This window comes from Microchirus variegatus, assembly GCF_963457635.1.
Source record: "Microchirus variegatus genome assembly, chromosome: 12".
NCBI classification, from domain to species: domain Eukaryota; kingdom Metazoa; phylum Chordata; class Actinopteri; order Pleuronectiformes; family Soleidae; genus Microchirus; species Microchirus variegatus.
Genome location: NC_139813.1, coordinates 21,113,557 through 21,126,052, shown reverse-complemented (window position 1 = coordinate 21,126,052; position 12,496 = coordinate 21,113,557). Strand labels below are relative to the sequence as shown.

Genomic DNA, 12,496 nt, shown 5'->3' with positions numbered 1-12,496 from the left:
GACTGTACACATGTTTAACTCTTAATTAAATATTTGTTATATTTTAGCGGCTGATGGCCCGGGCGACCGCTTCATCATCGGTGAATCCCAGGCTGGAGAGCAGGTTTGTGCCAACACTGTAACTCAGTCATGCTCATACAATCACACACATGGTTTTTATTATGGAAAGGAAGTGTTTTACCTTTGTCCTTCACCTCGTCCCTTGATTAGCTCTCGTGCATTTCCTTACCCGGTCGCTCTAGAGCAGAACTAGAACATCAACGTTTGACCAAACAGATATAGGCTTTGAAACAACACTAGATTCTAGGGATTCTTGTACAAATTAGCACACACCATTTTTTAAATAATGGTCCAGTGTGTATGAATGAGTGACATCTAGTGGTGAGACTGCAGATTGTTAGAAATGGAGGACTTCAGCATATCAAGAAACTACGGTGGCCTTCACATGCCAGAAAGAATGTAGTTCTTTTTTGATTGTATTGTAAGCGTCCACTGAAAAATGTTTACACACTTATAAAGCTATATGTCTGGGTCCTAAAAGTCAAATTACCTAAATTAGTATTTTTGTGTTGTATTTTTGTGTCTTTTACATCAGTTGTACATAACGTTTGTTACACCTTAATAAGGTCATTACCACATTTTCAAATTATACTACTACAGTTCAAAAGTTTGGGGTCACCTATACAACTTTTTTGTATTTTTCATTAAAAGTCACACTTTTATTCATCAGAAAAGTTGCAAAACGAAAAGAAAATATAGTCAAGACATTGACAAGATTAGAAATAATAATTTTTATTCAAAATAATAAGTTTTCAGCTTTGCTAACATCATTGCACAATGGTTTTCAAGGGTTTTCTAATCATCCAATAACCTTCTAACGCCATTCGCAAACACAATGTACCCTTAGAACAGTGGAAATGGGCCTCTATACAACTAATATATTCCATTAAAAACCAGACGTTGGCAGCTAGAATAGTCGTTTACCACATTAACAATGTATAGAGTCTATTTTTGATTCATTTAATGTTGAAAAAAAGTGCTTTTCCTTCAAAAATAAGGACATTTCTAAGTGACCCCAAACTTTTGAACGGTAGTGCATGTAATAAATGTCAGTCAAATGCAGATTTGTAATCTTTGTGTTCCTGTACAGCCCACTCACACAGTGATGCCCGGTCAGGTGATGAGGGTAACGACAGGTGCTCCTATCCCCTGTGGGGCCGACGCTGTCGTCCAGGTGGAAGACACCGAGCTCCTGCGCGAGTCTGAAGACGTAAGTGTGGATTTTCACCCCACATACAGACGACAAGTAAGTCACAGAGCATTCAAACTCAAATTTACCTTCACATTATAGCAAGTGTTGTGAGGTTAGCTCACAATGAAACGTCTTGGTCACTTGGGCAAACTGTATGTGTTCACTTTGATGGAGCCGACACACTGGTTTGTGTGTTTCAGGGCACAGAGGAGCTGGAGGTACGAATCCTCGTCCAGGCTCGTCCAGGGCAGGACATCAGGTCAGTGTCTCCTGGTGTAGGGCAGCCATTAAAGGCGCCATATGTAAGAGTGTGGCCAAAAACCGTTACTACATTCAAATTCAAAATAACGAGGTTTTAGGCTTTTAGGTTTCGTTTTCTGACGTAACTGGCAACCCGTGGTTGCCTCGCAGCTGAGACTCTACTGACTGCAATGATTGGTAGAAGGCGGTAGGTGGCGCCACATGCCAAAAACATGATTTCAACACATGATTAGCAGTCTGCAAAAGATTTTTTTTAATGCAAATATTTTGTCTGTACTGTTGTTGTTGTTGGTGAGTTCAGATTGTTATATGAACATTATTCCTGAGTCTGTGTGACATATTAGGAGGATTTTATGGCCAGTTTCTTATTACATAATGCACCTTTAAGATTTACGGGACACTATAAATAGACAACATTTCCAACATCCCCTGTATACATCTGATAGTACGCAGTGTCAAACTAATGAAGGTTAGTGTGACGAGTCCAGTTATAATAGTATATAGTATATATAATAGTATAATAGTTTCAATATAATAGCTTGGCAATGAGAATTGATTTTGGCTTCCATCACTATAATATCTTTTGATAAGTGGTAATTCATCTTTCCTCATTAACATTCTTATTCTTGAACACATATGTAGTGGTAGTTGTGTATTAACCATGTTCACATACCTGTTTTGGTTTAGTTTGATCACACTTTTACATTGTTATTACCTCAAAATATGATTAAAATTATACTACGACTGTGTTATTGACCACCGCCAGGAGGGATATGTTTTTGCTGGCGTTTGTCTGTGAGCAAGATATATTAAAAAGTCGCAGACGGATTTGGCTGAAATTTTCAGGAAACAAGTGATAAAATATTGGCCGTGATCCGTAGACGCTATCGCTATTTTGTGGGGGGCTTAGCTGCCCTGGTGGAGGTCTGTGCTCTCCAAGTGCTTCTAGTTACAAAACTGTGATGTAACGAGAGTCTTAAAAGTACAAAATATATGTAAAATACGTATTAAACTGATGCATGCACAATGTCATATATATGTTTTGTACAGGTTTTAATCGCACATCTCCCCACAGGCCTATCGGTCACGACATCAAGCGCGGCGAGTGTGTGTTGGCGAAGGGAACCCACATGGGCCCGTCTGAAATCGGCCTCCTGGCCACGGTCGGCGTCACCGAGGTGGAGGTCCAGAAATTCCCCGTGGTGGCCGTGATGTCCACAGGAAACGAGGTAAGGATTAAAACTCCAGTGTGTTGATTCTGTCGCGCCCCCCCCCCAAAAAAACTTTACCCAGATGCTTTTGTGAAAGGACGACTCTACTGTCGGTCCATATTCAAACTCCTTCAGAGAAATGGGGATAATTCCTTAGGCAAAGGATGTTAGACGTTTAAAAAGGGAGCTGCAGAATTTAAAATCAGTGATTTTTTTTTCTTAAATTTCTCTACTTTTGTTGTGGAAGCTGCTGAATCCAGAGGATGACCTCCATCCTGGGAAGATCAGGGACAGCAATCGTTCCACGCTGCTGGCCACGATCCAGGAACACGGCTACCCCACCATCAATCTGGGCATCGTGGGAGACAAGTAGGCCTTCACAATCGTTCCTCAAAATATAGACTTCTTCATCTCTCTGCCTCTTCCTCTTCTAGTTGTCTTTTTTCCTAATCCCTCCATTATTTACTCGTCCATGTGTGTGTGTGTGCGTGTGCGTGCTCCCAACAGCCCCGATGACCTTCTCAACGCTCTGAATGAAGGCATCAGCCGTGCTGATGTCATCATCACCTCAGGAGGAGTGTCCATGGGAGAGAAGGTGAGCAGCGATGGGGGAGAGTGCACACACGCTGTGTTTTACTGCCACCATGTGGCAGAAAGTGGGATGACATGCTGTAATTTACTGTAAAACACAAACAGACACAAATACTTTTTAGCAGTCTTATATAAACTATCTTAAAGGGATACTTGAGTAAAAGTACAAGTATCTTACGAGGAAGTGACTTTGGTAGAGGTTGAAGTCACTTTTTTTAATAATATTATTTAAGTAAAAGTCTCTATTTAAGTGAAAAAAGTAATTAAAAAAGTGTGGGGTTAGGATTGAGCCATGGTTGCTCAGTGGTAGGGAGAGTTGTCTTTTGACTGGAAGGTTGTGGGTTCAATTCCTTGCTCTTCTAGTTTATGTGTCCTCGAGCAAGGCACTTAACCCCATGTTGAAGCATGTGAATGGGTGTGAAAGATGTGTGAAGACTAGAAAATCTCTACATAAATACAGACTATGACGAAACTCTTCTTCTGGTTTTATTTTGTTGTAACGATTAACAAAGATAGTTAGACTAAATGTAGTAAAAGTACAAGTTGCTAGAAATATCAATAGCAAAGTAAAATAGAGATACGTGAATCGGATATAATATGTAAAATGTCTGCATTAAAGTTTCTGAAAATAACAGGACTAATGTTATATATTTATTGAGTAGTCTTCATATAAAAGAACCCTTTTATTTTGGTTGCAGTTTAATAAAACGTCATCTCCTAGGGCAAAAATAGAGTGAGGAAGGAACAAGACAAAATGACAACAATTCCCATGATGCAATGCTGCATCCCAACATCATCAAACTAGGACTTTTGTTTGTTTTTCTTTGATTGTTTTGATTGAGAGAGGCTTTTTATTTAAATATCATTCTCAGGACTACCTTAAGCAGGTGATGGATATCGATCTCCATGCTCAGATCCACTTTGGTCGTGTTTTCATGAAACCAGGGTAAGGAAAATATATCAAATAGGTCAAAGAGACGATTTCCCTGAAATAATAGATTTTTAAAAATCTATGTTTTGTGGGTTTTTTCCCTTACAGTCTCCCAACAACATTTGCAACCTTGGACATGGACGGTGCTCGCAAACTAATCTTTGCCCTCCCAGGTAGTGTGTGAAGTTGAGAGAAAGAGGGATTTACTCAGCTGGCTCTGAAGAGATGTTACTCATATATTTCTCCTCCCCTCGCCCCGCCCCCTCCCTCTCTGCCTCTGTCCGTTCGTCCTAGGAAACCCTGTGTCCGCTGTTGTCACCTGTAATCTTTTTGTCATCCCTGCCTTAAGGAAGATGCAGGGCATTTTGGACCCTAGGCCTACCATCATCAAAGCGAGGGTAGGATGCACGGGGAGGCCCTGAGACACACCAGTGCGGTGGTGACACACTGGTGTCGGCCTGGTTTCAGAGAGTAACGCCGCGTCTTAAAACATCTGTAAAACTGCGCTGGTTCACTGTTTTAGCATCAACTTTTGCACAGTTGCTCATCAGATATTACTTTACTAATTCCTAGATGAAATGGGCTACTATTATATGATTCAAAGGTGATTTTCACTCTAATTCATGTGTTTTTTAAGGCGGAGATAAACAATTTAAATTGTCTACTGTGTCTACAAGATTAATTTACTCTGACACAGTAACACATACTTGTTTTTCAAAAAATAAATAAGAAAATCTGAATAATATCATACATATAGTGAAATGACAGAGTTAAAAAGTGCCACAGTGCTGTGCTACATCACTTGCTTTTATGAAGCAGTTAGAAATCATCTTGAATGTTTTACTGCCACCTAGTGGCCGGACTGATGGCCTGAAATCACCTCAAGAAGACAGATAATTTCCCCTTTGCAGATGGCGTCAGACCCAGGTCAAGTAGTATTTCACTTAAAAACTATCTTTATGTTTTACATATGTTCTCTATGTCTATTATTATAATAATAATAATAAAAAATTTGTGTGGCACAAATGGTTTATGGTGAATTGTGGTACAAATACACCTTAATCTGTGTTGACCCCCTTTTTATATTTAAATTAAGGGATTAAACATGACAAAACAAGTCTAAATTTTAAAAAAGAGAGTAAAAACGAGTAGGATAAAAATCACTTAATTATGAGTTTAGGTCTTTACTAAAATAAGAATCCAACTTAATCCAAGCTATCCCGGATGATATGGGTTGTCTTTGTGTCAGTGTAATAAAAAGTGACGTGTTTCTTCCTCCAGTTGTCTTGCGATGTGAAGTTGGACCCTCGCCCTGAATACCATCGCTGCATTCTGACATGGCATCACCAGGAACCTCTGCCATGGGCACAGAGCACAGGTAACACACAGTCATCCAGCCTCCACACAAGAGCTCAAAATAAGTCTATACGTAATGAGAAAGTTATTAAATGACATAAATCTGAGAAAATAAATGATTGATAGTATAATTTTTTCAGAGATTCAAATAATTTTAAACATTTTCCCTTGCAACATTCACTTTTCAGAAGGCAGAAATGTGTTGATTAAATCTGTCTCTCAAAAGACACTCTAACAAAAACTAGTTCAACTCTGATGATATGCATAGTTTCAATATAGAAAGTTAAAGGTGCCATATGTACGAATGTGGCCAAAAACAGTTACTACATTCCAATTCAAAACACAGAGGTCTTTTAGGTTTCGTTTTCTGACGTAACTGGCAACCCGTGGTTGCTCGGCAGCTGAGACTCTACTGACTGCAATGATTGGTAGGCGGCGGTAGGTGGCGCCACATGCCAAAAACATGATTTCAAAACATAAACATGATTTGCAGTCTGCAAAATATATTTTTTAATGCAAATATTTTGTCTGTACTGTTGTTGTTGGTGAGTTCAGTTTGTTATATGAACATTATTCCTGAGTCTCTGTGACATATTAGGAAGATTTTATAGACAGTTGTTTTAGATTTATTACATAATGCACCTTTATGTTGTTTAAATTAATGATAATTTGCTGTTTGATGATGATGTTTTGATAACATTTGCAAGGTTTCTTGAATGCATCTCCTTCTTTGCTCGTGTCACTGTGAGCCCTGAATTACTTTGACTTTTAGCGCTCATGCACTGGAGTTAGTTGTGTGTTTTTCACCGAGTAGAGACAAAATTATACATGATGTAGAAGAAACATAATTTAACACAAGTCTGACTTTTTATAACACATCATTAAAGGATTAAATATGTCACAAGAAATTCAAGAAAACAAGTTTAAATTCAAGCAAAATAAAGACAAAAACTCTGAAAACCAAAAACTAGTAGGCTAAAAATAACAACTTTACAGTTTACTGTCTTCACTTAAATTAGAATAGTACTCATACCTTAGCTAATGCATAAGTGATTGAGTGAGAGAATACTCGTGAGCTGCAAGAATTTGAATAATCGACGCATCGCTCTGTTGAATATTCAGATTGCAGCGTGGTGTGAAATACAGACATTAGTTAAATGAATGTGAGGCACACTTCACAATTAATCAACACAATGGATAACTGGAAACTCTTAATAACTTGAATTTAATGTCCTAAAACTGTGCTGTTAAAGATAATTTAGAGTGTAGATAAGACATTAAAAACATGTACAACAAACACCATAAAGTTCTCTGGATTTATTGTACGTGAAGTTGAGTTTTACTATCATTTATTTCTACTTTCACTGTGGTGGACTCTTAAGTGTTTTTCTCCTCGCAGGGAACCAGGTGAGCAGCCGGCTGATGAGTATGCGCAGCGCTAACGGGCTCCTGATGCTACCTCCGAAAACAGAGCAATACGTGGAGCTGCACAAGGGCGAGGTGGTCGACGTCATGGTCATCGGCCGGCTATGATGTCGTCACGGCGGGACGGCGAGCTCGGCGTCACGTAGCGCGGGTCGGAGTGGGTGGTTCACGGTGCATGTCCACATATCATTGACTATTCTGTAATATGCAACGGCACAGCTAGTTTTTATTGATTTGGATAACGTTGAGGTATAGTCAACATCTCGATCACAACCTAGATACATATGAAGAAGAAGAAAAAAATTAATTTAAAAAGATTATAGTATTTCAAACAAAGAAAAATATAACTTTTAAATGAAAAAATCAAATTATAAAAAGAGATTTATTCTGTAATATATTATTATGATTATTCTTATTATTATTATCATTATTATTCTTATTATCATTATTATATTAAGGCAAATTTGTTCCTTTCATTGCAATTGCTTTGTGTGTTCAATGCTAGACCTTATCTATAGCAGTAGCATTTTAATAGACAGCTGTAGGTGCCTGCCAGGACAAAAAAATATATATATTATTTTCTCATCGTTAGTGGAAGACAAAAAAAAAAAAAGAAGAAGAAGTAAATCAGTTTTTTGAGAAATGAAGAAAACAGTGAGGAAGAACTCCACAGATTTTCCCACAGTGTTCAGCGACAGAGGAAGAGGAGGCACGCGGAGGCCGCCTCCTCCTCTGAGCGGCCATCGAGGTGACACTTCTGTTTTTCTCTCATTAGTATGCATCATAATGGCTTCACAAAGAGCTTTGCTTGTTGTTTATCTTGTGAGTCTTGTTTATGTGCGCAGTGCCAAATGCCTGGGCAGGGACGCTGATGTTGGGAGAGCCACATCTGGGGAGGGTGGGGGGGGGGGTGTACGACAACGACGACGACGACACATGCCCCAGTCAGCCCAGAACCCTAAGCTTCCTTATATTCACGGTTACCGGGTGTAAACTCTGCCCCAAACCCCCTCCTCCTCCCCATCCTCCTCCCCATCATCCTCCTCCTCCGCATCATCCTCCCCGCAAATGGGGCGAGCCGAACCTGGGAAAAATAATCTTTTATTTGATCAACTATTTAAGAAAAAAAAAACAGACAAAAAACAAAACAAACAGACAACGAAAAAGAAACAGCTTCTTTAAGTGCTGACAGCCTTTTTAACCAACTTCACAAAAAATGTACAGAGAAAAAAAAAAGAACCATATTGTACAGATATATGTGACCAGCACTCCTAAGGAAATTATTATTATTAAGCAATGAGGAGACATTGAACAACGCTGTACTATAACATTTTCTGTAATGATATGAAACTGATGAAAGAGACTAAGATAATAAAAATCCTTGATGATTATGTAAAAAAAAAACACACAAAAAAAACAAGTTCTTGTTGGGTTTCCTTTTTTTTAATAAAATATATCTAAAGAAAAAGAGGTGACTTTCTTCTTTTGGTGCTAAGATGTGAGGCGGCGTCGCCTAAAACTTAGCGACGTGTGTGGACTTTTGAATAAATGAGCAATGCCCTTTCACCTTAGCAGGAAACTGATATATATATATATTAAAATATATAAAATCATCAATCATTCACAGCTATGGAACTCGAACTCAAAATGACCTGGAGGCCTGTGAACTTCTAGTCTGGTCAGGAGGTGCAACTTTTAAGTGATTATAAATTTAAATAATATTGCAATAATCTTTTTGCAATTTAAAAAAAAATGGATCCTATTTTGATTAACTTTTAATTTTGACTGTCTTTGCTGGTTTGACACTGTACATTTATGCAAAACTCCCTCCCCACGCTAAAATAAACAGCTTTAAACACAGTTACTGGTTATATTTGCATTTCATTTTTAAAGCCCCTTATTATTTTCCCTGATTTATTTTTTTTTAGCTGCAGTTCCACCAAAGGGGATTTCATTTATTTATTTATTTATTATCAGAATATAAATGTCCTAATCCCATATTGCAGGTAGTATTTTTACACTCGTATGTTCCATCAAAAAACAAGGCAGGGAAAGAAAAATGCAATGATTCAGAATGAGTCAGTGCAGAGAACAGAAGGAGTGTTTAACTGTCTCTCTTTCCAGGAAAAGGTAAGTATTTAAGAGTCAGGAGCTGGCAGGAGAGAGTCTAATGAAGGAAAAGAGGTTAAGCACAGGTGTCACAAAGGATTAACTCACCAGAGAATGGAGCAGGGGCTTTGGTGAAGATATTCACACAGACACTTTGTGTTGTGCTCTGCAAAGGTGAAATGACAGTAGATCCCATTAGCTGGTGGTGATAATAATAATGATAATTAAAAAAATGATAAATGTATGATTTTTTTTTTAAAGGGGATCAATGAGAGGATAGTCATAGCATTTGTCAGTATGAGCATATGTATTAAAATATACTATATTAATAAAGTTCCTTCGTGTTTTTAGTATTTTCTACTTCAAATCCAGGATAAGAACTACAAAATGATGATTAACACAGGCTTTTATCACGTTTTGCACAATAGATAATTAGGAAAAACTCACTTTGAGTGGCTTGAAATAAGCGGTTTATTCATTTTTGACATATTTTCTGTGTTAAATATTGATATTTTTACTTTGCAGATTCACGGTTTTCAAGAAATAAATTCACCAATGGGGCTCAAACTACGTGGCAATTAGAATTACATTATTACCAACTCACTATTTTCTGCACTTTATTGTCATAAGAGGTTGAATTTGAATGAATAAAAACTGTTTTTCTTCTCACCAGTCTACACTTGTTGTATAATTATGGGAGCGCAGAGAGGGGGCGCTGTAGAGCCGCGCTGTTGCCAGGGAGACGGACTCAAAACACCGGGCTTAGCTTTAGCCTCACATCAACAATGGCCACAAGTGTCCCGTCAGCGCCTGCACAGAAGTCACTGCGGCGGCTGAACGCGGTCCCGTGAAGACGGAGAGTTTTGACGCTGTTCCTGGACCGTCCGAGTTTGAATTAAACGCCCCGCTTCTTTATACCGAGTTGGATTTTAAAGGAAAAGCCGCATATTTAGGCACATTTCATTCAGTTTGTGTGCGTGTCTGTGAACTGGTGAGTACACGCTCTCGGTTAACGGGACAGCTACGCAGTTAGCGGCACCAAGCTAATAAGCTAATCTAAGTTGCTATTGTTACGCTAATGTGGGCGCAGATAACGGTGTTCCCTTCTAAAAGAGTGACGTCATTGTGTTGTTAAAGCGAATTATTCACTGTTGGAGGGTTTTCTCTCGTGTTGTGTTGCGGTAGTTGCTTCAGTGACTCTTTTGTGAACTTATTTCTGTTTATTTGTTAGATATCTTAATATCACAAAACAAGCTAGCAGCTCCTTTTTTTGCATGTATGTGTATGTCGTTGTGATTCCCCCACACACACACACTTGTTAAACAGAGAAACATTTCTCAAATGTCTAAAAATGTGTGTACACAATTTTAAAAGATTATATTTATGTATTTAACTTTTGTTATCTTGATATTACAGACAACTCTATTGCAATACAAACTTTTGTTGAGTTATCATGCTAATTTCTCTGTTAACTACAGTTATTATGCCTGTAAATTTAAATGTTTTTGTTTGACCTTTATTTAACCAGGGCAGGACAGATTAAGAACACATTCTTATACAATATAAACACTATACTAAGTAGGCATAATAATAAGATATTTACAAAGACGCAGCTAAAATATGCACATAAGTAAAAAGTGTTAAATGTCTTGAGGAAAAAGGCTAGGAGAAAATTCTGAAATGTATTTGGCAACCCCCAAAAAAGACTCTCTGCAGGTCTAATCCAAGTTTCATATAAAGGCCAATTTTTAAAAAATCTGCAAACATGATTCAGCAAAAGTACACAACGTCATGTAACAGCATTCCAGCAAAGGTGAGGATATTATGGTGGTATTTGTACTCATAAATACTGACTTTATAATACGTCAGAGCGAGTAGTATAAGATATGGTTTTCTCTGAAAATAAATGTCCTATTTCACCCAATTTAAATTAACATATATTGTGTTTTGTCAGTGTCTTTCTGCATAATCTCCTACCAAATCCTCTTGTGTCAGTATAGTGAACATTTTGTGGGGAGAGCTTTTATTGTCACATTTTCTCTTGTCACAGAAGGTAACATCAATATCATATCAATAATAAATAACCATATCAATATCATCAGCTCTAATAGCAAGATTGTCATACGTTGGCATATGTTTATGTTAGTGTGCGTTGACTTGCTGTCATTATTATTCTTCTACCCACGTCCCTCTGCCTCTCCCCAGCATCCCTCACAGTGTTGTCGCCCGCTGAAGCCTCTCAGGAAAAAGCGTGATATCCCCGGCCTTAATTAAGCCCACGGGAACAGATGGTGGGTTGGCAGTCTCTGCTGTTTGTCAGCCATACAACACCACTCTAAGTGGAGATAAATGCTGCTGCAGGGGAGGGCTTTGGAGCCCAGGGATAGACCTGCCAGACGTAATTAGATGAGAGGAAGCAGGTAGAGGAGGGGACGCGGCGCCATGTGTTGATAGGTGGCGTCAGTGTCTATGACTGACTGTATGATTATGATATGAGCCTCAAAAGTGGATTTTCATGAAGGAGTTGTGTTTATATGAAGGTGTATTTAACTAGTAAATAAACAGTTTAACATGGATGATATCTTTTTTTTACAATCCTGATTTAAGGAGTCATGTACTGCATGTATTTAAGCAGTAACATGATTTGCATCTGGCATTAGATTGGGAAGTTATTACGTATTTATAATGCGACAAAACTCTATTTTTCATCCAAAAGTAAATTTTCTTTGATTACCTGTATAGTTTATACTTATATTTGCATTACAGACATAAAATGCAGATTGGATTCAAGATGTTTTTAAGTTTTGCGTATCTTCTCTTGTTATTAAACAGAATTTTTTTTCAGCTGCAGGAAAAGAAAATTGGTTTAATATATCTGCCAGAAAAATTGAGTATCATGTATCTGCAATCGACTGCTCTGATTTGTACTACACGTCATATTGGTCAACCTCCAAGTTGGCTTAGTCAATTTGCCTTACCTAAGACACTACCTTGTATTTAAACAGAAGCTAATGCCATTAGGTAAAAGATGAAGACCTGTTTGCACTCTGTGATATATTCTTATATAAAGATATGTAATAGATTATCCGCCCTGCATGTAGCATCCCTAAAATAGATAATAATCCAAAACATTCACAACCGTGGAACATCAGGCATTAGCAGGTGTGTCTTTTACATTCCGATGCTCCATGTCAGGAGTTATATTAGTGTTGTGATCAGTGAGAGGAGGTAAGAGTAAATGATGACACTGATCTATAGCAAGATAATTCATATCCAAAATGTAAAAATCAACATATTTAAGAAGCTGTAACAACGTAGCATTTTGTTTAAATTGTATTTAAACTACCTTTTATTCAGCTA

General features: G+C 38.0%; 1 protein-coding gene across 2 annotated transcripts in view; it reads left to right on the top strand.

Annotated features, from left to right (window-relative positions):
• The window catches only part of gphnb (gephyrin b), a gene marked incomplete at both ends in the record, with an annotated part of 84,536 nt that extends 77,401 nt beyond the window's left edge, over positions 1-7,135 (top strand). For both annotated transcript variants that reach the window (XM_083898331.1, XM_083898330.1), the window contains 11 exons: positions 48-103; positions 1,151-1,270; positions 1,453-1,511; positions 2,589-2,742; positions 2,972-3,093; positions 3,232-3,319; positions 4,188-4,261; positions 4,355-4,419; positions 4,541-4,644; positions 5,528-5,624; positions 7,002-7,135. In XM_083898331.1, the coding sequence (XP_083754457.1) occupies positions 48-103; positions 1,151-1,270; positions 1,453-1,511; positions 2,589-2,742; positions 2,972-3,093; positions 3,232-3,319; positions 4,188-4,261; positions 4,355-4,419; positions 4,541-4,644; positions 5,528-5,624; positions 7,002-7,135 (1,073 nt within the window). The remainder of the gene's footprint in view (positions 1-47; positions 104-1,150; positions 1,271-1,452; positions 1,512-2,588; positions 2,743-2,971; positions 3,094-3,231; positions 3,320-4,187; positions 4,262-4,354; positions 4,420-4,540; positions 4,645-5,527; positions 5,625-7,001) is intronic.
• Positions 7,136-12,496: the final 5,361 nt, after the last annotated feature.